General features: G+C 43.6%; 1 protein-coding gene across 1 annotated transcript; it reads right to left on the bottom strand.

Annotated features, from left to right (window-relative positions):
- On the bottom strand, positions 1 to 25,623 carry LOC143989245 (uncharacterized). The gene is made up of 5 exons (XM_077489315.1): positions 25,475 to 25,623; positions 20,875 to 21,039; positions 18,854 to 18,997; positions 5,205 to 5,348; positions 1 to 162 (listed from the first exon to the last, which is right to left on the bottom strand). The coding sequence occupies exons 1-5, from the start codon at positions 25,581 to 25,583 to the stop codon at positions 146 to 148; spliced, it is 579 nt and encodes a 192-aa protein (XP_077345441.1). The 5' UTR covers positions 25,584 to 25,623; the 3' UTR covers positions 1 to 145.
- Positions 25,624 to 26,061: the final 438 nt, after the last annotated feature.

The following is a 26,061-nucleotide window of genomic DNA, read 5'->3' as shown; positions in this document are numbered from 1 at the left end:
TGACACTTCTAATTATCTTTATTAATTAGCAGAAGATGTATTGATGACATGAAGGAAACTTCAGACATTTACAGGGAATTCATTATGGGCATAGAGGAAGTGTCTCTGATGAGAAGCATGATAGACTCCACCATCTTTGCAATCTTCAGACTTCTTCGGATCCTTAAAAACATGTAAAAGTTATTGCAATGTGGTTAGTCAGTGCTTGGAAAGAAGGAAAAGAAAACAGAAAAAGAAAAGGAAAAGGATTTCAATTGTTTGGGCTGGATGTTTCTGGCTGGAATTTCTTGTTGTAGGAGGACCTGTCCTTCTTCTTAGATACTCCATGTATTGTATACAGTGTAATAGAGGTTACTTGTAGCTCTCTGTGTTCTAGTTCTGTGTGTTATGTGTATTGGTTTTTTAATGCACCTTTATTGAACAACTTTTTACGATATTTTTATTTTTGGCTTCCCTGTGCGAGTTTATAAAGCCAGTACAATAATTCTTACCAACAACTATCTTGCTGTATTATAAACCAGTGAGCAGATCAAGTGGAAGGTAGATGGACTTACATGAGCAGGGAATTTGGTATTGTAGTAATTTATGGGCGTAACACCAACAGCAAGATATTTTTTCAACAACTGCTTCAATTCACCATAACTGACCAATGCCAGGATGGAATTATCATCAGTGAGGAATTCAGTGAAATGTTCTCTTCTAGGAAAGACAGATTTACGGTTCCCAAAGCCTCATCAGGTCCAACATGTGTTCAGTCTACCCAGCTCTACATGTATATGTTGTCCAAGATTGTTGACCTTAATGATGTTTGGAGGCATCTTCAACCTTTAGAACAGCATTTTACCTATTTCCCCACCCTCACCAGTCTAGGCTGGACACCTTTCTAGTGTTAGCAAATCTGCTACCTCAGGAGGTTTTCACTGAAACTATGGTGGTCTCAGACCACTCACCTATGGTGATAACTGTTGAGGACATGGGAACAATGAAACTCCTGACTACATGGTCATTACCATCACGCCTGGCTTCAGATTATTATGCAGATTGTAATGCCATACACATATAGGAAATGATTGTCTTATGGCTTATGTACATCTAAAAAGAAAAGTTCATTCCTTGATATTTGGAATATTGCCCTGTGATGTGACAGTAAACTGAATTCAAGCAATCAATTCAAACAGAACTAGCTTCAGAAGTGACAGGTCTGTGATCACTGGTTAACCCAATATGATACCAAGTTACTGTAAGGTCTTGGAAAGTTTAACAAGAAGCTTGCCCCCCCTTTTAGTGAAGGCCAGATACAAACTAACCCAGAGAAAATAGATGAGAACCTTAGACATTTTTACAGGTACATTTGTGGATCCGAGACAAATTTGTAGGCTATAGCAGCCTGGGGATATTCTATGTACTATGGAATTATATTAACACCATAATTTGGAATTGTTCTTGCCATTACATGGAAGTCAACTAAAGTTATTGCCATCACTTTTCTGCCTCATTCTGAGTAATGGACATGGGCTTCAGCATGGCTTATAGTATTGCTTGACTGGGGCAATGCAGCCAGCTTAGGGCAAGAACACTGATGACCTAATGGTGGTGGGCCCTGATGGAGAGGTGAATTGTGTGGTTCTAGATACATCTCTCATGGGCGACTGGGCTACAGTTACTGGTCCTCAGCTGCAGCCCAGGACCCTATCTAATGACCCAGCCTGTATCCATGAGCATAGCAAGACCTTGCAAATACTCATGGTAAAAGATTGACTTCTGTCTCTTACCTAGAGTAAATTGTATTGTGTAACCTGTGCTTGTAACTGATTGTTGGTGGGAGGACTAAAGCTCTACATTTTCCCTCCTGACATTGAATTAGGAAAGGAGTCAGATACCCACTTTGCGGCTTATATAACCTAGTCAGCCAGACACAGCATGAAGAACATTGGACTAACAACAATTCTAACTACACCAACATGATTCCTGAGTCATAGATGGTGGGGCCATGGTCCATTTTGGGATTTTACACACACCTCTTGATGCTCTTCCTACTCACATTAAACATATTAAGCTCCTGTGAGACCTGGAAGGAGAGGGGAAAGATATTGAAAATCCCATGCCATTATTTCTGTTAATGCCCTTAACGTCCTCTCCTGTCTTTCCTCAAGGAGTCCAGTCTCCAGCTTTTAGCCTTTTAGTCTTAGAGTTTGGACCCATGTGGTTCATTGCTGCCATTCTCTATGCTCCAACAAAGCTATGGCATCCCCAGATCACACTTTTTACAATATGCACACATTTGTCATACTTGCTTCAACCGTGCAGCATAATCACAACCAAGCCTGGCACTGATTTCTAGAATTCTAGAGATGTTTTATCATCTGCAATGAGCACCAGAAGAATGGAGTAGTTATGAATGGACTTTATGCTGATATTTTATGGACACAGATTAATGCATGAATTAGTTTGGCACAAGGGCTCTTTAAACATGGTTCACTTATTTCTATATTGATTATTGTATAGTGATGCACTTTTATATAGATTGATGTAAATTACAGGTTGTCACTGCAATTATTGCAGTATCGCAATTATCGCACAGGGTTGCAAATTTCTCTATTGCATACAAATGCTACATGTGTATAATGACAACCTGAATGTTATACAGGTTGTCATTGGGAGGATCGCATAGGATTGCAATTTTTCACTGTTCATGATCGCAACTTATAATTGCATAAGATTGCATTATTAGATTCACTAGATTTTTTTTTATATGGGATTAGAATATTTCACCACCAATGTTTAGCTGCAACCAGTCATATTATGATTTAGTACAGTTACCATATGATTATATTTGGATAGCGCAGCATTATATTGGTATAAAACTGATACTAGGGAAACCCTCAGAAAAAATATGAATTGTTTGGGTTTACCAGATCCTATGAGAGGCTTCCTACACAAACCCTCTGCTATCGGCCAACACTTTTGGAAAAATCTTTTTAAAGTTGGAACCAACACATGCCAAGCTCTGCATTCAACAAGGTTGGATGTGCACCAATACAGCAACTAAAGCTTGGAGGTAGGTCGATTCAAATTATACATCAAAGCCACCAGGCCTTTAATCAGGCTGGCATGGACCCTCGGCTTTCCGTGGCTTCCACCAGAAATTTCTTCACCCACAAGGTTCTCCTTTTGTCCTAAATGTTATAGAAAGGCCTAACCTTAAACCAGTGATGGAAATTCCCAATTATGGAAGCCCGCCGGCAGGGCACTATTTCCTACATGAATAAATGAACTGGGTTCACAAGGCCGCTATGTCCATCCATTTGTCTGATGCATCACGTTACAGAGCGTGTAGAGACCTGACTAGATAGGAAATCATTTGTTTATTGGGGATGGATCCAAATCAGATTCTCCCAATCTAGAGTTGAAGGCAATATTGTTTGGAGTTTTAGACTGATGCCATTAGAAAAAATAAAAACAGAAGAAATCAAAAACTCCATGCTAAAAAGTTTTTCAAAAGCTGTTATTTGCAAGTGGCGTTATCTAAGAGATCAGCTCAGAGAAGTAATTGCCACCTTCATTCACACAACATGGCATAACAGAAACAACAAAGGGGTAAACTAGGACAACTAGAAATGTTCTCAACAACTTTATTAGCCCTCAAAACATATAGAAAGATTCCAGCAATTAACCAGAATAGGGATCGCTAATCTCTATAGGTTCTTGAGATAACAGAAGGTGTTTGCTTAGCAGCGATTGTTGTTGTTGATTGTTAGACATGTGCACTGCTGAAACATTTGTTTGTTTTCGTTTCATTCCTTATTTGTTTGTTTTTTTTGGAAATTAGAGAATTTGTAAATTAAAAAATTCAGAGATTCGAAAATCCGAAAATTTGAAAATCCGAAAATGAGAAAGAACGAAAATTCCCAAATTTTGTGAAATAATAACTAACTAATAATAGCTAACTATTAAATTATAGGTATTGGAATTTACTTTCAAATTTGGCTTAGTGAACGTAACGGATACAGATTTATCTGAAGTTGTGAATTATCCAAAATAACGAATGCCGCATCTAAACAAATGGAACGGAATGAAATAATAATAAATAATGATCCGTTTTTATTATTATTGTCATTTATTATTATTAATTTATTAGTTTCCATTTGTTTAGATACGGCATTCATTATTTCGGATAATTTGAAACTTCGGATAAATTAATATTCCTTACGTTCAACAGCCAAATTTGAAAGGAAATTCCAATAACTATAATTTAATAATTAGTAAAAGTTAAGTTATTATTAGTTCATTATTATTTAAGATTTTCAAATTATCGGTTTTTTGAATTTTTGGATTTTGGTTCTTTTGAATTTTTGGATTTTCATTCTTATTTTTGGTTTTCCAAATTTTCAGATTTCCGAATTTCCAAATTTGGAAATTTAGAATTTCTGAACATTCGGAAAAATTCAGAAATGAGAAAATTTGGATGTTAACAAATTTGTCTAAATTAGTTAAAAAACAAATTCAGAACTAAACTAATTGCAGGCGTCTAATGAGTATATAGTGCTCTTAGCTTGCCATGTTTAGAAAGCTCACCGTTACACCTTTACACCTTTTGTCATTTTGAAAAGGTGAAATGCTGAAACATCAACCTATTTTAGGCTGTATGCCATCTGACTCTTAGGGGTTTATTTAAAAAAAATATATATATATATATATGCTGGAATGGAAATCACAAGCACTCGCCAAGCTGTCATCAATTGTCCACCTATTTTGTCCAATATCTTAATTTCCCTATGATTTTCAGCTCCATCTAGTGGCCACAATGCAGTATTTTCCAGATTGAGGTGTTTCAGGAAAATGCCCCATTGTTATCACTAGATGGAGCTGGAGGGGAGAATTTGTGACAGCTGGGCAAAAGCTTGTGTCATTTTTTTTTTTAAATCCCTATTGACCTCTCAGAAACCTCTCTGTAAAAAACCTACAAAACAACTGTAATGTCATCTTAATGCTCAACATAATAAGTACACACCTGCTTTAAAGGATAGATAAGATAGATGGATAGATAGATAGATAGATAGATAGATAGATAGATAGATAGATAGATAGATAGATAGATAGATAGATAGATAGATAGATAGATAGATAGATAGATAGATAGATAGATAAATGGACCTCCCACACCTATGGTGTTGATTGGAGATTGATTGGCAGGTGTAACTTACGTGGATCGGGATCAGTACACACTTGTTGGCATTTTGGGGTGCAGCACTTCTTCTTTCCTTGACAGTCACTGTCACTTTCACACTTCGGTGGCGGTTGGGGAAAAGCACATCTTGTACGAGGAATTGGGCATGATCCAGGTTTTACTGCAATACAAAACACAGCCAGATTAAATAATACCTTATCCCCGAGACGTCCGGATCTACAGGAAACTGTAAGATATGAAGTCTACCATAGCTCTTGTAAAAAACAAAACACTGCCTGTCTGCCTTCAGTCTGTTGATAGCTCAGATAGTACCAATGGCAGAGACAGGCAGGCAGCTATTGTTTTCAGCAAGAGGTCAGTGGTGGCATGCTCTGTATTTTTCTCTCCACGTAATGAAACCAGGATACAGATCAGAGGCATAGCTAGAACCTCCAGGGACCTGGAGCAGCAAGAAACTATGAAGAGCCCCCCCCCCCCCCATTGGGGCCATTCCATCCCAGCCCCCAACCCATTCATAATACAGGGGTCAGTCTCATGACCTACAAAACACAACCCCCCCATAGAGACCATTAGATCACAGTTCCCTTATATCAGTGCTCCCCCCCTTAGAGACCCCCCCCCCCATTAGATCACAGTGGTATTCAAACACATACACTGTACTATCTTGATACACATACAGTACTACTATATGAATAGTGTGGGAAACTTCCAATCCATTCCAAAATGTGTTGTGCTAATATCCAACTTATAAAGTCCTTTTGAGTTGGATATGTTGGATATTAGCATAAGACTTTTGTAATGGATTGGAGGTTTCCACCACTATTCATATAGTATTATGTGCATAAAGATTGCACAGTATATATGTTTGAATAAGATTGGAGTATATTAATACTTAGATTGCCCTTGGAGGTTTCCACCATCAGTCACAATTATCTGTGGGATGTTCCTGGTCTGCAGTGGTCAGAACCTACCAAAAGTGGTCCATGGAAGAAAATCCAGTGAACTGGAAACAAGGTCATGGGCAGCCAAAGTTGGCCCATGTAGTTCAACCCCATAGAAGAACTACTGTAGCTCAAATTGCTGAGAAAGTTAAAGCTGGTTTTGATAGAAAGGTGTCTGAACACACAGAGCATTGCAGTTTGTTGTGTATGGGTCTGCATAGCCCCAGACTGATCAGAATACCCATGCTGACCAGTGTGCACAGCCAAAAATGCCTACCACGGGTATGTGAGTATCAGAACTGCACCACAGAGCAATGAAAGAATGTGACCTGTTCTGATGAATTCAAGAATGGTTTGAGGAACACAAGTTTGAGGTTTTGACTTGGCCTCCAAATCCTCCAGATCTCAATTCAATCGAGCATTTTGGGATGTGCTGGATAAACAAATCTGATCCATGGAGGCCCTACCTTGCACTTTACAGATTTTAAGGGATCTGCTACTGATGGCTTGGTTTCAGGTAACATAACACACCTTCAGAGGTCTAGTGTCTGAATGTGCATCATCTAAGCCAGCGTTTCTCAACCTGCTAACCCTAGAGCAGGGATATGCAATTAGCAGACCTCCAGCTGTTGCAGAACTACAAGTCCCATGAGGCATGGCAAGACTCTGACAGCCACAAGCATCACACCCAGAGGCAGAGGCATGATGGGACTTGTAGTTTTGCAACAGCTAGAGGTCCGCTAATTGCATATCCTTGCCCTAGAGGAACCCTTGAAATAATTTCCAGTTCTTGGGGAACCCCTGCTAAAATGTGTTCATCAGGGTTCAGTGAGAGAAATATCACTTGTATTGATAGGCAGTGAGAAGAATGCCACCCTTATCGTCAACAAAAACAATTATTAGTGCCATGCCACTAGTTTTGAAAAGTGGAATTTGCCCTGGAACTACGCAGGCACCATCAGATGGGAAGTCAATTGATCACAGCTCAAGGAACCCCTTATGAACCTCTGGAGGGACCCTGATTAAGAATAGCTTTTCAAAAAGATAATTGGTTTGGTGCCATCAGCCACAGTTCAAGGGACCTCTAGCAACCCCTGGAGAAACCTTAGGTTTCCTTGGAACTCTATTTGAGAATGGCGGATCAAAAAGATTATTGGTGTCATGTCACTAGTTCTACCAAGTGAAGTTGGCCCCGGAAGTATGCAGGCACCATCAGATGGGAGGTCAAATAGCTACAGCCCAAGGAACCCCTAGAAACCTTTGAAGGGACCCTAGGTTTCTTTGGAACTCTAATTGCGACTGGCTGATCAAAAAGATTATTGGTGCCATGTTGCTGGTTCTGCCAAGTGGTGTTGCCCCAGAAGTATGCAAGCACCATTAGATGAGAAATCAATTAGTCACAGCTCAAGGAATGCATAGCAACCTGTGGATGAACCCTAGGGTTCCATGGAACTCTGGTTGAGATCAGCTTGTCTAAGGTATGATGTGCTTACAATAAAAATAAGGAGTGTCAGTGAATGCACAGACAGCCAGGCACACTGCATTTTCTACTTCGCCACTGAATCAAGGGAAATAGTATAGGGATATCTATTTGATGTTTTATTATTGGGTTAAACTTGGATGGGGTGAAGGGAGAATAGGATATCGCAAAACTGCTGAACTAAATTCCCTGAGGACTCCTCTCTTTCTTCCTGAATTGCACAATCTCTGCACTGCTGACAGGTGTCTATGACTTTTTTCAAAGAACTGATAGCTGCACACAGCCACTAACACCCAGCACGTCGGTCATCTACTCACAGTGCCGCAGAATAATCGGTTGCCTCCTTTCGATATCCACCGCCCACTCTTCAGTGAGGCAGACAAAGACTCACAATACTACATGACAGCTGGATACTCTTCTCCCAACTTCCACCTGGTACTCTTCAGTGAGCTCTCCTGACTCAGAAACTCCAGATGTTGAAAATAAGCTGCTCAGCTATTGCTCCAACTGGGATTTTGATGACTCCTGAATGGCACCTCCAGCAACCTGCCCCTAGGGAAGAGTCTGTGCATAGGGGTCTCCTCTAGCAGGACTAGACCCAGCAACCTCTATCCTCTGCCTCAGGCCACTGACTACAGCCACCTACTGGGTACATCTCCCCAGGGATTGGCTGGATCCCCATACATATTCAGGCTGCCTCCTCTATTCTTCCTCTCACTATAATTCTATAATCTTCTAGAATACAGGGGAAAGCAATCAGACCAGCAGCCTGTGAGACACTGAGCAGGCTAGAGCAGTCAACCCCTGCTCCACTGGTTACAAATTTGCCCAGCAACCTACATAAGCTAGGGGGTGCTACGAAAATATGATTTTCTCTAATATTTGGGGGTCTACCATGGGAATAATACTACATCAAATGTGCATGGCTATAATTAAAGGACGCTGGGATCTTTGTCAGAAAAAAAACACAGAAGTTCACATACCACTCAAAATATCATACTCTTGTGCTGTGAAATTTATATTGATGTGTACCTCGCTGAATGGAAGAAAGCTGATCATTAGAACTTCTTAGGCCGCGTACACACGGGCGGACTGTCCGCCCAACTAGGTTCGTCAAACAGTTTGACAAACAGTCCGTTCAAAATTAGCATGAACGGACTTGACCACACACGACGAACGAACAGTCCACTGAAAACTTGCGCGATGACGTGAACGGCACGTACGACGGTACGAGAAATTCGACGTCCAATACACTGCAATGCAACCTTCGCCGTGTAAATTCTTTCTGAGCATGCGCGAGACTTAGTTTGTCGAACAAGCCTACACACGAGCGGACTGTCCGCTCAAACCAAGTTTCAGCGGACAGTCTTACGGAAATTCCGAAAAACTTTGTTTGTCAGACTGTCCGCTGAAACTGTCCGCTGAAGCCCACACACGAGCGGACTGTCCACTGAAACACTGTTCAGCGGACAAAGTTGGGAGAACAGTCCGCCCGTGTGTACGCGGCCTTAGGGGTAGATTTCAAGAAATTAGGCAATTTTGTACTCGGGTGATCCCCTAGCCTGATGGATGATACCACATTTTAATAACTTGAAGCTCATCACAGCAGAGTAGAAAATGGAATGTTATAATTTTACAGGTTGGATTGCAACATCAGATACAGGTTATGCTATATCTACTAATGAGAGTTTTTCATATGTGTGAATTTTACCTGACAAACAATTCAGTCTCTAATATAGGAGGGGTCTTCCAGGAAACCACAAGATTCAGACTTCTGAATAGGGGTGAGATTTGAATTAGCCTCTTCCAGTGCCAGGAAATGTCATCTAGAGCCCAGGGCGAACATGCCAAACTGCGCCCCCTTTTCCAGGATGTATGAGCATTACATGTCAGCAAAAATCCCCTCGCTGAGTGCGCTTTCACTTGAAAAGGAGGAATCTTCCCCTTTACACTATAGGCCTGAGAAATAACCTGTCCAATCCACCTTGAGAGAGTGGATTTTGACGCCGCCTGGCCCTTCCTAGGGCCTTCCGGCAAAATAAACAAGCAATCGGTTTTCCTTATCTGAGCAGTTGCTTGAAGATATATACTGATTGCTCTAACCACATCCAAAGTGTGCAAAGATTCTTCTTCTGCGGACTGTGGGTCCGGAAAAAAGGATGGTAGCATTACGTCTTGATTCAAATGGAATCCCGAAACCACCTTAGGTAGAAAGGACCTGTTGGGACGCATTACCAGCCGGTCCTTATGAATAATTAGATACGGCTCCTTGCTGGAAAGAGCTGCTAGCTCTGATACTCTTCTAGCCGTAGATATGGCTACCAAGAAGACAAATTTTTTAGTCAGGAGAACTAATGAAGCCAGATGCAAAGGTTCAAATGGTTGCCCCTGCAAAGCCGAGAGAACCAAATTCAGATCCCAAGGGCATACCGGAGGTTTGACTGGCGGTCTAATCCGCATGGCCCCCTGGATAAAAGCCCGAACCAGGGAATGTGATGCAAGTGGCTTCTGAAAAAACACTGACAGGGCCGAAATTAGCACCTTGATAGTGCTTACGGCCAAATTCATTTCTAGGCCTGACTGGAGAAAGGCCAAGATCCTGCTAATGACCTACTTTCTAGGGTGCCATTTCCTGAGTTCACACCAGGAAACATATGCCCTCCAGATTTTGTAATAAATAAGCCTGGAGGCCGGATTTCTGGCATTGACCAGAGAAGAAAGGACTGGCCCCGAAAGCCAAGCTATCAAATTCAGACTGCGTAAAGCAGGATGGTAAATTGGACCCTGTGAGAGCAGATCTGGCCGGAGAGGGAGGATTCATGGCCTGCCTACTGCCAACTTCATGATCTCTGCGTACCACGGTTGCCTGGGCCAAGCCAGGGCCACCAAAAGGATCGATTTTGTCTCCCTCTTGACTCTTCCCAGGAACCGCGACAGAAGCGGGCTCGGGGGGAAGGCATAGACCAGATTGTACTGATCCCAGGGAACTGTCAGAGCATCTGACCCCTGAGCAAGTGTATCTCTTGTCCTTGACACAAAATTGTCCAGTTTCCTGTTGAACCTGGATGCAAACAGATCTACGTCTGGAGTACCCCACCTGTGACATATGTTCCGAAACACGTCGGGGTACAGAGCCCATTCTCCTGGACACAACTGCTGGCGGCTCAGAAAATCCATCTGCCAATTTTCCACTCCTGGAATGAAGACTGCAGAGAGACACAGAACATGCTTTTCTGCCCAGACAAGTATGCGATTCACCTCTTTTTGGGCCACCAGACTCCTGGTACCGCCCTGGTGATTGATATAAGCCACTGCTGTGGCATTGTCGGACTGAAGCCGAACAGGGAGACCTCGTAGTCTGTACGACCACTTTATGAGAGCCATATAAACTGCCCGGATCTCCAAGACATTTATGAGCAATAGCTTCTCGATCGCAGACCATTTCCCCGTATCCTCCAACACTGCTCCCCAGCCTGTCAGGCTGGCATCTGTCATGATAATCTTCCATGGAAGAGGAAGAAAAGTTTTGCCCTTCAGCAAATTCTTGGTTTGTAACCACCAGATGAGACTCCTGCGTGCCCCTGGGGATAGACGCATAGGAAGATCCAAGGATTGGGGCTTCCTGTTCCAAGCCACAAGGATGCATCTTTGCAGAGGCCTTGAGTAGAACTGGGCGAATGGGACGGCCTCGAAGGAGGCGACCATTTTCCCTAACAGTCTCATGCACAATCGAATGGGGAAAGATCTCCTGCCCAGAATTTGGCGCACCAGATCCCCAATGGCCAAGGCCTTTGGCCTTGGAAGAAAAACCTTGCCCTGAGCGGTGTCGATGATCATACCCAGGTATTCCAATCTGGTGGCAGGCTGTAGGGACGACTTTTCTAGGTTTATGATCCAACCTAGGCATTCCAGGTGTTCTAACGTTCTGGTGACGCTGTTGTTCAGGAACGCTACTGTTTTCTCCATGAGAAGCAAATCGTCTAGCTAAGCCATGACGGCTATACCCTGAGCTCTTAGGTTTGCGAAGAGAGGGTCCAGAATCTTTGTGAAGACTCGAGGGGCTGTAGCAAGCCCGAACGGCAAGGCCACAAATTGAAAATGGCGCCGCTCTACCGCGAACCTTAGACATTTTTGGTGTGCGGGAAAAATTGGCACATGGAGATATGCATCCTTGATGTCTTTTGATGCCATAAACTCTCCCCCTTGCAGGGAGGAGACCACAGTGCGGATTGAATGCATTCGGAAGGACCGGATGCGTAAAAAACGGTTCAGATCCTTCAGATCTAGGATAGGTCTGACACTTCCATTTGGCTTCGGAACGGTGAAGAGATTTGAGTAAAACCCTGAACCCTGTTCTTTTGGGTCCACTTCTACTATCACCCCCTGGGATAGTAAGTGATCTAAGGCCAGAAATAGCGTTTTTTGCTTTACTGGATCCCTGGGGATCCTTGACCTTAGAAAGCGAGAAGGTGGAATCTCCTGAAACTCTAGCCCAGTGATGGCGAACCTTGGCACTCCAGATGTTTTGAAACTACATTTCCCATGATGCTCCACTACACTGCAGAGTGCATAAGCATCAAGGGAAATGTAGTTCCAAAACATCAGGGGTGCCAAGATTCGCCATCACTGCTCTAGCCTGTAGCCCAGAGATACCAAAGAGATCACCCACTTGTCCCGGATCTGCTTAAACTGCACAACCTGATGCTGAGTAGGTGTCTAAAGTTTGCCTGGATCCAATCCCCACGGATGCTTACTGCCCACAGCTCCTGTGTCTCCACTTACAGCCCCCTGACGCTCTGGGCTTTTTAAATCTGCCGCCTGGCGCCTGTGCAGTACAGCGCCGTGCACACTGACATGCACGGCTCACAACCACACTCCCCCCTCCTCCATTAGGCCGGGAACGCGCGTGCACGAGGACCACGGGATCCAGGGGGGAAAGGAGAACTCCACCGGAGCTGCGTGGGACCCCCAGACTACGTGGGACCCCTGTGTTACCTTGTTGTGGCAGGGACTGCAGTGGAGACGTGAGACAGCTGGAGAACCAGGTTTCACTGAGCGTGTGTACTGAAAGGCATGTAAGTATGCATCAGGCTGCTCTTACTCCCTCTAGTGGTGTAAACCAGGTAAAACATACAACTACTCACAATGAAGAAATCCATCATATAATTATATATATAGGATTAACTTCCCTTACCTGTCCTCGCCACAGGAATTGCTGAAACAGACAAATTCCAGCCTTCACCCATCACGGCGGGCAGTGTTAGCCAACCTTCAGGTTTATCTAGGGCTCTTTCTCGGAAGAGCCTCCTACCTGGACCATGTAAAAGACTCTGCTAGAAACTTTCATGTGCTCTGTATAAACAGTACACCAAGTCTGGTTTTCCCAGAGCCCAGTCTTCCAATAGGAGAGGACTTACAGGCCAAACCTTGTTTCTTCGGCTGACGAGGCCCCGGTACCATACCATCTTGGGAGTCAAATATCGGCCCGAGGTATGGATCCGGTTTGTTGTAGCCCTTAGGCCCCCGCAGGGACCTGCACAGAGCTAAAGTTTTACGTGACCAACCACCATAGACAATTCTCCTTAATTGGGATTAACCAGTGTCCAATCACCAGAGGTGCCTATATAACCAATAATCAAGAAATATATATATATATATATATATATATATATATATATATATTTTTTTTTTTTTTTTTTTGATTGGAGTGATTTATTGAGTTTGTGTTAATAAAGCCTGTTATGGCCCTTTTACTCTAAAGAAAGGTGTGGTCTCATCATTTAGGTGGGTAGGTATTGGGTTGGAGTATAATGGAAAAAAAAGCGAGTGAAAGGGGACATTTAGACTACACTGGTCATGGAATTTTTCCCCTTTCCTAAATGTATGTCTTGTGCCACACCACAATGGCCGGCACCAGCCACCGTTATTTTCTCCGAAGGCCACCTCTGACCTTCACCAGCATGTGGAACATAATGTGACTGCGCTGCTGGACTACTTTGTCAGGTACACATTACTAGAGACATGTATGCTCAGGGGGTACTATTTACCTTAATGCCACATTGGGTCAAACTTATTGGGGATAGGAAGGATGCAGGATGGGGAATACAATCCTTCCTGCCAGTGCCTCACAGTATACAGTCAGGGGCAGACTGACCATTCGGGCACTCGGGCACTGCCCGAGGGCCCCATGCCACTAAGGGGCCCCATCAGGGTTGCCAGCCTCAATAAAACCAGGGACAGTATGTAAAAATCTGTGTTTTAAAAAAAATCCCAAGATTATAGCTGCCCCGCCTCTCCAGTACCTTTTCAGTATGTGTATGTGTATTCTGCGTGTGTATACTGTGTGTGTATATTGTGTGTTTGTGTGTGTATACTGTATGTGTGTGTGTGTGTGTGTGTGTGTGTGTATGTGTATACTGTGCAGCCCCATAATCTATTGCCTGGGGGCCCCATAATCTCCTACTGCCTGGGGGCCCCCCATAATCTCCTATTACCCAGGGGCCCCATAATCTTCTCCTATTGCCCGGGGGCCCATAATCTCCTATTGCCGGGGGCCCCATGAGTTGTCAGTCCACCCCTGTATACAGTATATTATGACAGTGCTAGGCTCTGCCACTGTTTAGTGGAATTGAAGACAACACAAGGTTCTCATGGCCGCAGAGTGAGGCGCTACAGAGTTTTGGGTCTGAATGGACAAAACGTTTTTTCTTTTGTTTTCTGTGGGTTTTGTAATCAAGGTAATCCTAGGTTCTGGAGACGCTTTGAAGAGCTTTAGGAGGTAAGAAACTTGAAATAAATACAAAAAATGTATATTAAAAAAAAATAAAGAAAATGAGAATACTTGTGTTAGACCCTCTGTCGGGTATTGGTGAGCAGTGACGTTTGTGATCTTATGTGAGCATAAGTGGGCCCAACCCTCATCCTTTTTCAATGCCTTATCTAGAAAACCATAATTTGTAAAAAAAATATATATAACATAATATGTGTAAAAACGGTGTGTTAGACCCTCTGGTGAATTTAGACCCAAAAAAGTAATGGTAAATTGAAAAATTAAGAATTCTTTAGATAATTCAAACAATTTCATAAACCAAACAAACAAAAAAATAAAAATAAATTCCAAATAGCATGTGAAGTTAAATAGTGTCTCCCTACAGTAAGTTTATAGTGGGAAATAGGTCACCCAACTTTTTCCAAGGTTCTCAGAATATATTATAATAGTGAAAATAGGGTTGTTTATATTTTGAAGGAATATGACTGTGCTTGATGCTCTGTCGGGTATTAGAGAGACCTGTGTGGTGTACACCTAAAAGTGTATAATTAATTAACGTGACTTTCAATGTTTCCTTATCAATATTTTGCTTGAAAATGTGCTTTACTTAAAAATTTTATTTAAAGTAAAAACCGTGTTGAGAGATGTCTTGATGACGAAACGTGTAGGGCCTGGCCAGAGGACGTACACTCTCTCTCACTCGGGTAGAACCGCAGCAGGTATTCTCATTTTCTTTATTTTTATTTTAATATTAATTTTTTTGTATTTATTTCAAAAAATAGTTTTTTGAATAGCACATTTTTCATTTTGAAATAATAGGGGACAGCGCCACTTCTACTTTCTTTTTCATTTCTCCTGTAAGGTGCCTCCTACCCCTGGGAAAAAGCTGGGAGACCAGAACCTAGGAGGGAGATGGGTCAGACTAGAGAGGAGGAGGAAGTAGCAACATCTGCTATGCTCCTGCTCTCTCCCCTCCTGGGGGAGGGCATGGTGCCCTGGAGTTCCCCATCCTAGCCCCAGGAGAGCAAAGAGAGAACCTTAGTGTACCTCTCTATCCCTCCCATCCTTAACCAGGAAGAACATTAGGCCCATCCATCTGCAGGGACATGAGCAGCCACTGGCAGAGCCTGGGAGCAAGAGTTTGTTTATTACTGGAACCGTGTTGTTCCATTGAGGTGATGTATCCAATGAGGTTTTCAGTAAACAACATTACCCACCTCCAGCCTCTTGGTGATTTTATTTGGTAAAAATGCTGCTGACAAAGAGTGAGTTCTACTGGTGTCCCCTGGCTTGGAGAAGGTGCCACGGTGATTGGAAATCCTGGTAGTGAAGGGGATGAAGCACACAGCCAGGAGGATGGGTCGGAGGTTGGTCTCTGCCTGCCACCTACATATCGGAGAGAGTCGTTGGGCAAAGTCCTCTATTGCCCAGATGGTCAGTGGTTCTTTGGGGGTTGGCTCAGGCAGCTCACTTAAGCTGCACGTGAGGCAACCCACCAACAAGCTTAAGGCCTGAGCAGCGCTGCTGCAAAACAAAGCCAGGAGGCTTAAAGGATATTTGTTTTCATATTTTGAAATGATGATGGAAACCCCTGGAGGGCATTCAATTGTTTTTGAACCTTTTCTTACTTTTCAATAAAAGTTGGCCAACAAGCCCTAAATAGTATTTTTTGGCATGGATAAAATCCACAGGGAAGCACTACAATTGAGTTAACAACCCCCTGTTTGGTGATTTACACATCTCCCTGACTTCTTTCATATACCTTTCAGGACCTCAGATCTGCTGATCCACTCCGGGTGGTGCAGCTCTCCCTTGCATGCCCTTCGGGCTCACCTGGACACACAGTCATCACTCTGCAGGAGCAGACAGGTTACGTCTGTGCCCAAAAAAGGTTGCTCACTGCAGGACGCATTATATATGCTACTTATCTCAGCTCACATAATAAATTATGTAATTTACAGTATAAAGTCCAATGGTGGGCACCACACTCAGATGAGACCAAAGACTCATCGGCCCCGTACTGTAGACAAAATTTATAAAGATACTGTCATGCATTTCCAGTTGGTACTCATTTAAAAGTTCTGTCGTAAAATCAGTCCCAAGGCAACTTCTGATATGATTATTGCATATAACAAATGTGTGTTAAATTTAATTCCTATACAGTCTTGTAGGGTGCTCCAAAGTGGGTATCTTAGTACCAGACAGAGCACTAAGCATCCTTGCTGAACAACAACTGCAAGAAATCTATTTACAGGCTACATCGCCTTGGGGGGCGCCTTGTTTCTGGGAGAACACTGTAGACTTGCATTAAGCAGTAAAGCGCCTTCTCTGAACATCAGAGCTGGGAGATCGTCATATATGTGTATGAGGAACTACAGCTGTCCATGTACATTTAGCAGCTATAACCCTTGGCAGGGCGGCCTTAACTTTTGGGCTTACCTCCGCTTGGCTGGTTCTTCCATGTCTAGGGGTTCCCAGAGTTAGCACCCAACAACTTTGGATGTTGACACCATAAAAGTCCTTTAGAAAAGGTTTTTATTTGCAGGGGTAACATCCAACAACACAGTCTCGTATGGGAACAGAGGGCAAGGGTGAAGAAGCTCAGGCACCTTGAACTGCTAATATCAGAAAGTCTCTAATACCACCCAGAGAGTAGCCACTCGCAGCTGGGCGCTTCAAGGATGAACAAATCTCTAGCCAGAGATTATGGCAGTCAGCACTTTGATCCAGAACTTGTGAAATCTTTGACCTTGAGTAACTGGTAACAGAAGAGAGCAGGAACCTTTTTCCTCAGTAGCTGGAACGTTCTCTGTCTCCTTGACAGTACTGGAAAAAGCGTGAATTTGTCAATGTCCTTCACAACTCAGTAACCAGACACTTCTCAGGATGCCAACTTGTTGGCCCTCCTCCGAAGAGTCCTCCCTCGGTCATTTACACGAGCTGCGGTGCCCCTCCAAGCCGAGAGCACACCGGACGATTTGAATCCTCCCTCAGTTACTGTGCCTCGGACCACCCGGTTCACAACAGACGGATCCCTACCCCAGATCAGGCAGGTCTATTGGGGTTAGCCAACCGAAGCATGTTGCGGATCGACGAACGCTCCCGTGACCGGGACCCCTCACGGGGCTACCCTGGTCCAGAATCAGGAACAGACCACTAAGACCTCACGAACGAACCTGGAACACGTGACTTCAACATCTTAAGTACCCTTTCCCGGACTCCTCAGTGGGGCCCGGCGCACCCACTGATTGGCTCCGGGGAAGCTGATACCCAAAACGCCCAACCAGGCCTGGTTCTGGCCTGTCATGTGTACCTAACTGTACACATGACCAGGCAGAACTCTAACACAGCCCAGCCAAACTGATGTCAAAGTTAAACCTACAAAATGAACCCTCAGAACCCCTTTACTGTTCTGAGGCAAAAACTAAATTTGTACATAGCAGACACCTTGTCCAAAGTGTCATCGCTACATACATATACAGAATAATCACAAGCTAAAACATTAATAAGGTTTATACATCTAAACACTATAAAATACTCACTTATACGGAAATGCAGGGGCTGTAGTGGTCTCAATTATGACCCTGCCCCATGCTCCAGGGAGCCTGTGTAGCCCCCTGTACTCCTGGATAGGAGGGGTGGCATATAGATCGATGATCCCCTTAATTTTTTTCCTGCAGCCACTGAAAGGCTACAGGAGGAAAATGGAAGGGATTGGTTCCTCTACATGCTGCCCCCACTTCCCCTCCTATCCACTTCTTGCTGTAATCGGGCTCCTGGGTATCCCTCCCACACCCTCTCCCTCAACCCTCGCAGCACTGCTGGTTCCCCCCTCCCTTGTCCAGCTGGCTGCTGTGGGGGATCTGTGAGGATGGAGAGCAGGGTAGAGGCCGGTAAATGTGTAATTTACTGCCCCCTTCATTGTCTTATTGAATAGAGTCAGTGATCCGTACCGATCATTCATAGCTGAGGCATAGTAAGCTGTGTTTACTATGCTTCAGTTTTGTGGATGAACAGGGAGCTCTGTACAGAGCTATTCCTGTGTATGCATTCTGTGCATCTGAGGCTGCAGAGATAAAGATTGAGAGCAGTGTCCGTTCTCTGTCTGTCTAGACCCCTGATATCTCACCTAATCCTCCAAATGGGGGCTTAAACAAATTATTAAAAATAATACAAAAATAAAATTGTAAATAAATAAAAGGAAATGGTAAAATAAATAAATACAATAAGAAAAATAAAAACTATTGACACTGGTAGTGGAACTACCTGGGTTGCAAAGCTCGCACTTGGGACCAGGCCCTGGCATTCCACCACTGTGGGGGGCCCCAGATGGTGGTGAGGGTGGCCCATTATGGTTTCTTGCACCAGGGCTCTGAAGTTTCTAGTTATGTTTCTGCTGCAATACCTTTATAAAATTCAGTAATAATAGTTTTGGTTATACAGCTTTTACCAAATCACAAGGGGCATTCCATTACCTTTCACTGTTGGCATACACTGGAGGCTGCACTTGTAGTAACAGCATCGCTCGGTGCCTTGGCACTGGTCATCACTCTGGCACAAGGGTACAAAATCCATTATACACGTCGAGTCAACGAAGTATGGGCAGGCATTTTGCTTGACTGCAGAGAGAGAAAATAGCTGTGATGAGGATGGAAGGAAGTAGAGGCTGACAAACTGAGACTGAACTAGAGACTGAGAGTAGACACTGATGAGTGCAAGCTGGGGCTATGAAGGGTGATGAGGGCAGGCCGGACTATGAAGGGTGATGAGTGCAGGCCAGGACTATGAAGGATGATGAGTGCAGGCTGGGACTATGAAGAGTGATGAGTGCTGGTTGGGACTATTAAGGGTGATTAGTGGAAGCTGGGACTACGAAAGATGATGAGTGCAAGCTGGGACTATGAAGGATGATGAGTGCAGTTTGGGACTATGAAGGATGATGAGTGCAGGCCAGGACTATGAAGGGTGATGAGTGCTGGTTGGGACTATGAAGGGTGATTAGTGCAAGCTGGGACTATGAAGGATGATGAGTGCAAGTTGGGACTGAAGGGTGATGAGTGCAGGTTGGGACTATGAAGGATGATGAGTGCAGGCCGGGATTATGAAGAGTGATGAGTGCAGGCCGGGACTATGAAGGGTAATGAGTTCAGGCCGGGACTATGAAGAGTGATGACGACTGCAGGTAGGGACTATTAAGGGGTATGAGTTGGGGCCGGGACTGTGAAAGGTGATGAGTGCAGGCCGGGACTATGAAGGGTGATGAGTGCAGGCCGGGACTATGAAAGGTGATGAGTGCAGGCCGGGACTATGAAGGGTGATGAGTGCAGGCCGGGACTATGAAAGGTGATGAGTGCAGGCCGGGACTATGAAAGGTGATGAGTGCAGGCCGGGACTATGAAGGGTGATGAGTGCAGGCCGGGACTATGAAAGGTGATGAGTGCAGGCCGGGACTATGAAGGGTGATGAGTGCAGGCCTGGACTATGAAGAGTGATGAGTGCAGGCCGGGACTATGAAGAGTGATGAGTGCAGGCCTGGACTATGAAGGGTGATGAGTGCAGGCCGGGACTATGAAGGGTGATGAGTGCAGGCTGGGACTATGAAGAGTGATGAGTGCAGGCCGGGACTATGAAGAGTGATGAGTGCAGGCCTGGACTATGAAGGGTGATGAGTGCAGGCCTGGACTATGAAGGGTGATGAGTGCAGGCCTGGACTATGAAGGGTGATGAGTGCAGGCTGGGACTATGAAGGGTAATGAGTGCGGCCAGGACTATGAAAGGTGATAAGTGTGGGCTGCAACTATAAAAGGGTTATGAGTAAAGGCCTAAACAATCAAGGGTAATGAGTGCAGGCTGGGACGAAGAAAGGTGACAAGTCCAGGACTATGAGGAGTGATGAGTGCAGGCCGGGGCTATGAAAGTTGATGAGTGCGGGCTGCGACTATAAAAAGGTGATGAGTGCACACCTGTACAATCAAGGGTAATGAGTGCAAGCCAGGGCTATGAAAGGTGACAAGTGCAGGCAGGGAGGATGAAAGGTAATAAGTTGGGACAATGGTTGGGACTATGAAAGGTGATGAGTGCGGGCTGGGACTATAAAAGGGTGATGAGTTCAGGCCAGAACAATGAAGGGTAATGAATGCAAGCCAGGACTATGAAAGGTGATGAGTTCAGGTTGGGACTATGAGGGGTGATGAGCGCTGGCCGGGACCATAAGAGGTTGAAGATTGAAGGCCAGGCACTATATTAATGTTTATCTAAAGTTTATATATTTAAACTGATGTTCTATATCTGTGTGTACTACATTTCATTTAATACATTACAAAACATTCCCAGAAAGAGACAACAGAGTATTAGTTGCAGGAAGCATTGAGAAAAGTTGAAATACATCTGAAGATGTAGATTTAGATGAAGATGTCTCTCTTTCTGTTTATGTCTCGGAAAACAGGTCATGTTTTTATGATCTCATCGTATTCTCAGACAGATTGTAAAAATTTACCGTCCAATGGCAGCAGACATCGTCTTCTACCCCCCGAGAAGCAGCACTTATTCTTCCCTTTGCAGTCTCTATCTCTCTTACATTCATTCAACAACGTGGAGCCAACAACTAGGAGATTCACATCTGCAGGACACGTACCAGGTTTCTCCGGTGGGAAGCGTGCACCTGAGGGGGTTATGAGGTGAACCACAAATGAACCACACATATTGTTTAGATATACACACACATACTGTACATACATTATATTGTTCAAAGTATTGGGACGCCTGCCTTTACACGCACATGAACTTTATTGGCATCCCAGTCTTAGTCCGTAGGGTTCAATATTGAGTTGGCCCACCCTTTGCAGCTATAACAGCTTCAACTCTTCTGGGAAGGCTGTCCACAAGGTTTAGGAGTGTGTCTATGGGAATGTTTGGCCATTCTTCCAGAAGGACATTTGTGAGGTCAGGCCCTGATGTTGGACGAGCAGACCTGGCTCGCAGTCTCCACTCTAATTCATCCCAAAGGTATTCTATCGGGTTGAAGTCAGGACCCTGTGCAGGCCAGTCAAGTTCCTCCACCCCAAACACACTCATCCGTGTCTTTATGGACCTTGCTCTGTGTACTGGTGCTCAGTCCTGTTGGAGCAGGAAGGGGCCATCCCCAAACTGTTCCCACAAAGTTGGGAGCATGAAATTGTCTAAAATGTCTTGGTATGCTGACGCCTTAAGAGTTCCCTTCACTGGAACTAAGGGGCCCAACCCCTGAAAAACAACCCCACACCATAATCCCCCCTCCACCAAATTATTTGGACCAGTCTAAGGTATTTAGTAAGAGGCATGACGGCGATCACTGAAAACTTTCCTCTTCAGAGAAGCCTATCCTGCCTCCATCTAACAACTGTACTATTTTCTCCATTAGCTCATCCCCCACAGCTATTAGCCTTTTGTATAACTTGACCCTCCCTCCTAGATTGTAAGCTCTAACGAGCAGGGCCCTCTGATTACCCCTGTATTGAATTGTATTGTAATGTCTGCCCTAATGTTGTAAAGCGCTGCGTAAACTGTCGGTGCTATATAAATCCTGTATTATAATAATAATAATGACGGGTTTTTTTAAGTGGTCATTTTTTTGTCATAATTTTTAGAAAATTAGAAGAAATCAAAAAAAAAAATGTTCACAATTTTTTTTTTTTTTTTTTGCATACTGTCACCTGTGCAGTACAGTGTTGTCTCATAATGTGGTGGTGATCAGGGTGGTGATCAGGGACACTGAGTAACATTGTACTACTCTGGGGAAGTGATCAGTTTTTTTTTAACCACTTACGGACTGCCCGCCTTTATTATACGGCGGCTGTTTGAAGAGGAATGCCATTGTTATGGCAGCAGATAGCTGCAATAACTCGGGTATCCTCTTCTTCAACGGGTGGTCCACTTTCAGATAAAAGTGGTCTCTGCAGCGGATTTGCCGTAAGACCACTTTTACTGGGGGCGGGAGAGGCTCCCCCCCCGCCGTGCTCTAGTGATCTTCGCCACTTACCAGATCGCATCCTCTCCCCTTGATGCCTGGCTGCTGAGTGAGGGGAAGATGGCCCCCACTCGGCTTCATAGCATTGACTGGCGGAAGCAACGTCACACTTCACTTCTGCTCAATGCTCTTAAATTATCTTTTTTTTTTTTTTTCAAATTACATTTTAGTGTAAATATGAGATCTGAGGTCTTTTTGACCCCAAATCTCATATTTAAAAGGTCCTGTCATGATTTTTTTGTATTACAAGGGATGTTTAACCACTTTCAGACCGGACCATTTTGCTGGTCAAAGACCAGACCACTTTTTGCGATTCGGCACTGCGTCGCTTTAACTGACAATTGCGCGGTCGTGCGACGTGGCTCCCAAACAAAATTGACGTCCTTTTTTTCCCACAAATAGAGCTTTCTTTTGGTGGTATTTGATCACCCCTGCGGTTTTTATTTTTTGCGCTATAAACAAAAATAGAGCGACAATTTTGAAAAAAACGCATTATTTTTTACTTTTTGTTATAATAAATATCCCCCAAAAATATATAAAAAAAAACATTTTTTTCCCTCAGTTTAGGCCGATACGTATTCTTCTTCATATTTTTGTTAAAAAAAATCGCAATAAGCGATTATTGATTGGTTTGCGCAAAAGTTATAGCGTTTACAAAATAGGGATAGTTTTATAGCATTTTTATTAATAATTTTTTATTATTTTTTTTTACTAGTAATGGCGGCGATCAGCGATTTTTATTGTGACTGCGACATTGTGGGGGACCCATCGGACATTTTTGACACATTTTTGGGACCATTGTCATTTATACAGTAATCACTGCTATATAAATGCAGTGATTCCTGTGTAAATGACACTGGCAGTGAAGGGGTTAACCAGTGGGTGGCAGTGTAGGGGTTAAGTGTTCCTAGGGGTGTGTTACTAACTGTGGGGGGGTTGGGCTTTCATTTAGTGAACACTGATCTCTGCTCCAATCACATGGAGCAGAGATCAGCGTCACTAGTTGCTAGGCAGAATGGAGAAATGCTGTTTACAACGGCATTTCTTCATTTGGCCTCTCCGTGAGACGATCGCGGGTATGCCCACGGTGATCGAGTCCGCGGGTCCCGCGACCGGACTCACGGAGGTCCCGACCCGCGTGGGAGCGCGCCGCCGGCGGCACGCTCCCGATGGCAGGGCAGCAAATTTAAAGGGACGTAAATGTACGCCCATTTGCCTGCTCGTGCCATTCTGTCGACGTACATCGTCGTGCGCTGGTCGGCAAGTGGTTAAAGTGACCCAATTTTTTTTTTTAAAAGGACAGTGTCAAAAAACAAAATAAAAAGTAAAATAAATAACAGAAAAAATAAAAACTTTAAAGCGCCCCGTCCCGGCGAGCTTGCGCGCAGAAGCGAACGCATACATGAATAGCGCCCGCATATGAAAACTGTGTTCAAACCACACATGTGCAGTATCACCGCGATCGTTAGTGCGAGAGCAATATTTCTAGCCCGAGAACTTCTCTGTAACTCAAAACTGATAACCTGTAGACATTTTTAAACATCGCCTATGGAAATTTTTTAAGGGTAAAAGTTTGTCGCGGTTCCACAAGCGGGCACAATTTTGAAGCATGACATGTTGGGTATCAATTTACTCAGCGTAACATTGTCTTTCACAATATAAGAAACAATTGGGCAAACTTCACTGGTGTCTTATATGTTAATTCAAAAAAGTTGACTTTTACCCAAAAAAATGCGCTTGTAAGACTGCTGTGCAAATACAGTGTGTATGACAGAAAATATTGTAACGACCGCCATTTTATTCCCTAGGGTGTTAGAAAAGATATATATATCTATGTTTGGGGGTTCTAAGTAATTTTCTAGCAAAAAAACAACTGATTTTAACTCGTAAACACAGAGTCTGAAAAATAGGCCCGCTCCTTAAGTGGTTAAACATTATGTTTGCTTATAACAGTGAATTACATTGCTATAAGCAAGCATTTTACTGAATGAAACTGAATCATTCAGTTTGTTTAGTTGTGATTAGCTGTAATTGGTCAAAGCCATAGCTCCCAACTGTCCCTGATTTCGAGGGACTGTCCCAGATTTGGCGTAATGTCCTTTGTCCCTCATTTTGGTCTGATCTATATAATTGTATATAAAATGCACTTTTTATTTTTCAAAAAGTGTTTTCCAGTGCTAAATCTTTCATCCAAATTCTAAATTGCTGCATTTATAAATTTTAAAGGCCAATATAAAGGAATATTAGTGGTAAAAAAAAGCCCTTGTGGATTTAATGAACCTTTTTTTTGGTTAATTCTCCTTTAAGGGGGTGTGACAGAGGGTGTGTCCTATGCCTACATACGTTTGCTAGTAGGTGTCCCTCATTTGCATCTCAAAATGTTGGGCAGTATGGTCAACGCTAATCATATGGTACAGATGAGCTGTGATTGCCCCTATCTGTACCATGTGATCACATTGACAAATCACAGCTAGCAGCACCATTGTGTACAATGGAAGGCATGAAAGGAAGCCATCCAATGTGTACAGTCTTGTGACCTGCTGTGATTGGTCACCTTGGTCGCATGGTACCAGAAGCAAGCCAGTACTCTGATCAGATCATGCCAATGGGACACAGCCGGTAACAAACCGTGCCTCTCTGCTGCTACTCAATCGGTGCTTCCGACAGGACATTATATGATGTCCACTCAGGATAAGAACGCCACCGTCCGGCGGTAAAAAAAGGTATTTCATTTTTATTTTTTATTTTTTTATATCTATAAAAAATGTTTTGCATTTCATTTCTATTTTAAATTGAATAGGTTGTTTTACAAGGTGAGGGTTTTTCTCACAATCACTTTAAAGCCCCTTATATCAAGTAATTTGACCATCACTACTCTAAACCTTCTCCATCCTAGAACAAAATAACAAAGCATTGGAAGAGGTTTTACACTCATCCTCATCCATGAATGATGAATATACACATTACACAACACTCTAAATATATAATAGACTTGCCTGCATTTTATTTGCTATATTAATATATCCAAGACGTAGACATTTATAAGTTGGTTGAGTTATTACCTGTATTTTACATCATTTTGAATTCTTACCTAAAGCTTCTTTGTCCTCGGTGGGGTCTGCAGTGGTTAGAATATTGACAGCAGTGGCTCCGGCACAGAACAGGAGGAGTAGCAGGAGGGATCCGGTCTCTGGAGACATGTTCAGTTCCTAGAAATCTTTCTGATAAGTCATATAGATGATGAGGCTTTTATATAGACCATATGAGGAAAAAGGAAGGGCGGCACCAGGAACAGGGTTAAGCCAGCCACCACCCAATGGATGATTGCAAAAGAAAGAGCTTCTTATGTACTTAGCCACTTACACAAATTCTTATTGCAAAACTGGGTCCCTATAATGACATAGGTGAATTTAATTGGTCTTGGGCTTTGATATGGAAGAAGGAAGGGAGGCACTGAGAACAGGCTGAACCTTCTCCCATACAAGATACGATTGCAAAAGAAGATTCTACTCATGTACGTTACTATGGTGCAATATACTTGACCTTTGGGCTTTTATGACTTGTATGGGAAAGATGGACCCTTGCCCACCCTTGTTCTTCACTAGATAAAAATGTTAAATGTAAAACTGTATCCCTATAATGACATTGCTGAACGTTCTTTCATTCGCTGCTGGATCT

The sequence above is a fragment of the Lithobates pipiens genome, unplaced genomic scaffold (genome assembly GCF_037356315.1).
Source record: "Lithobates pipiens isolate NorthernLeopardFrog02 unplaced genomic scaffold, aLitPip1_a1.2 Scaffold_18, whole genome shotgun sequence".
NCBI classification, from domain to species: Eukaryota; Metazoa; Chordata; class Amphibia; order Anura; family Ranidae; genus Lithobates; species Lithobates pipiens.
The sequence above is the reverse complement of the archived record's forward strand: the minus strand, read 5'-3'. Positions and strand labels throughout refer to the sequence as shown.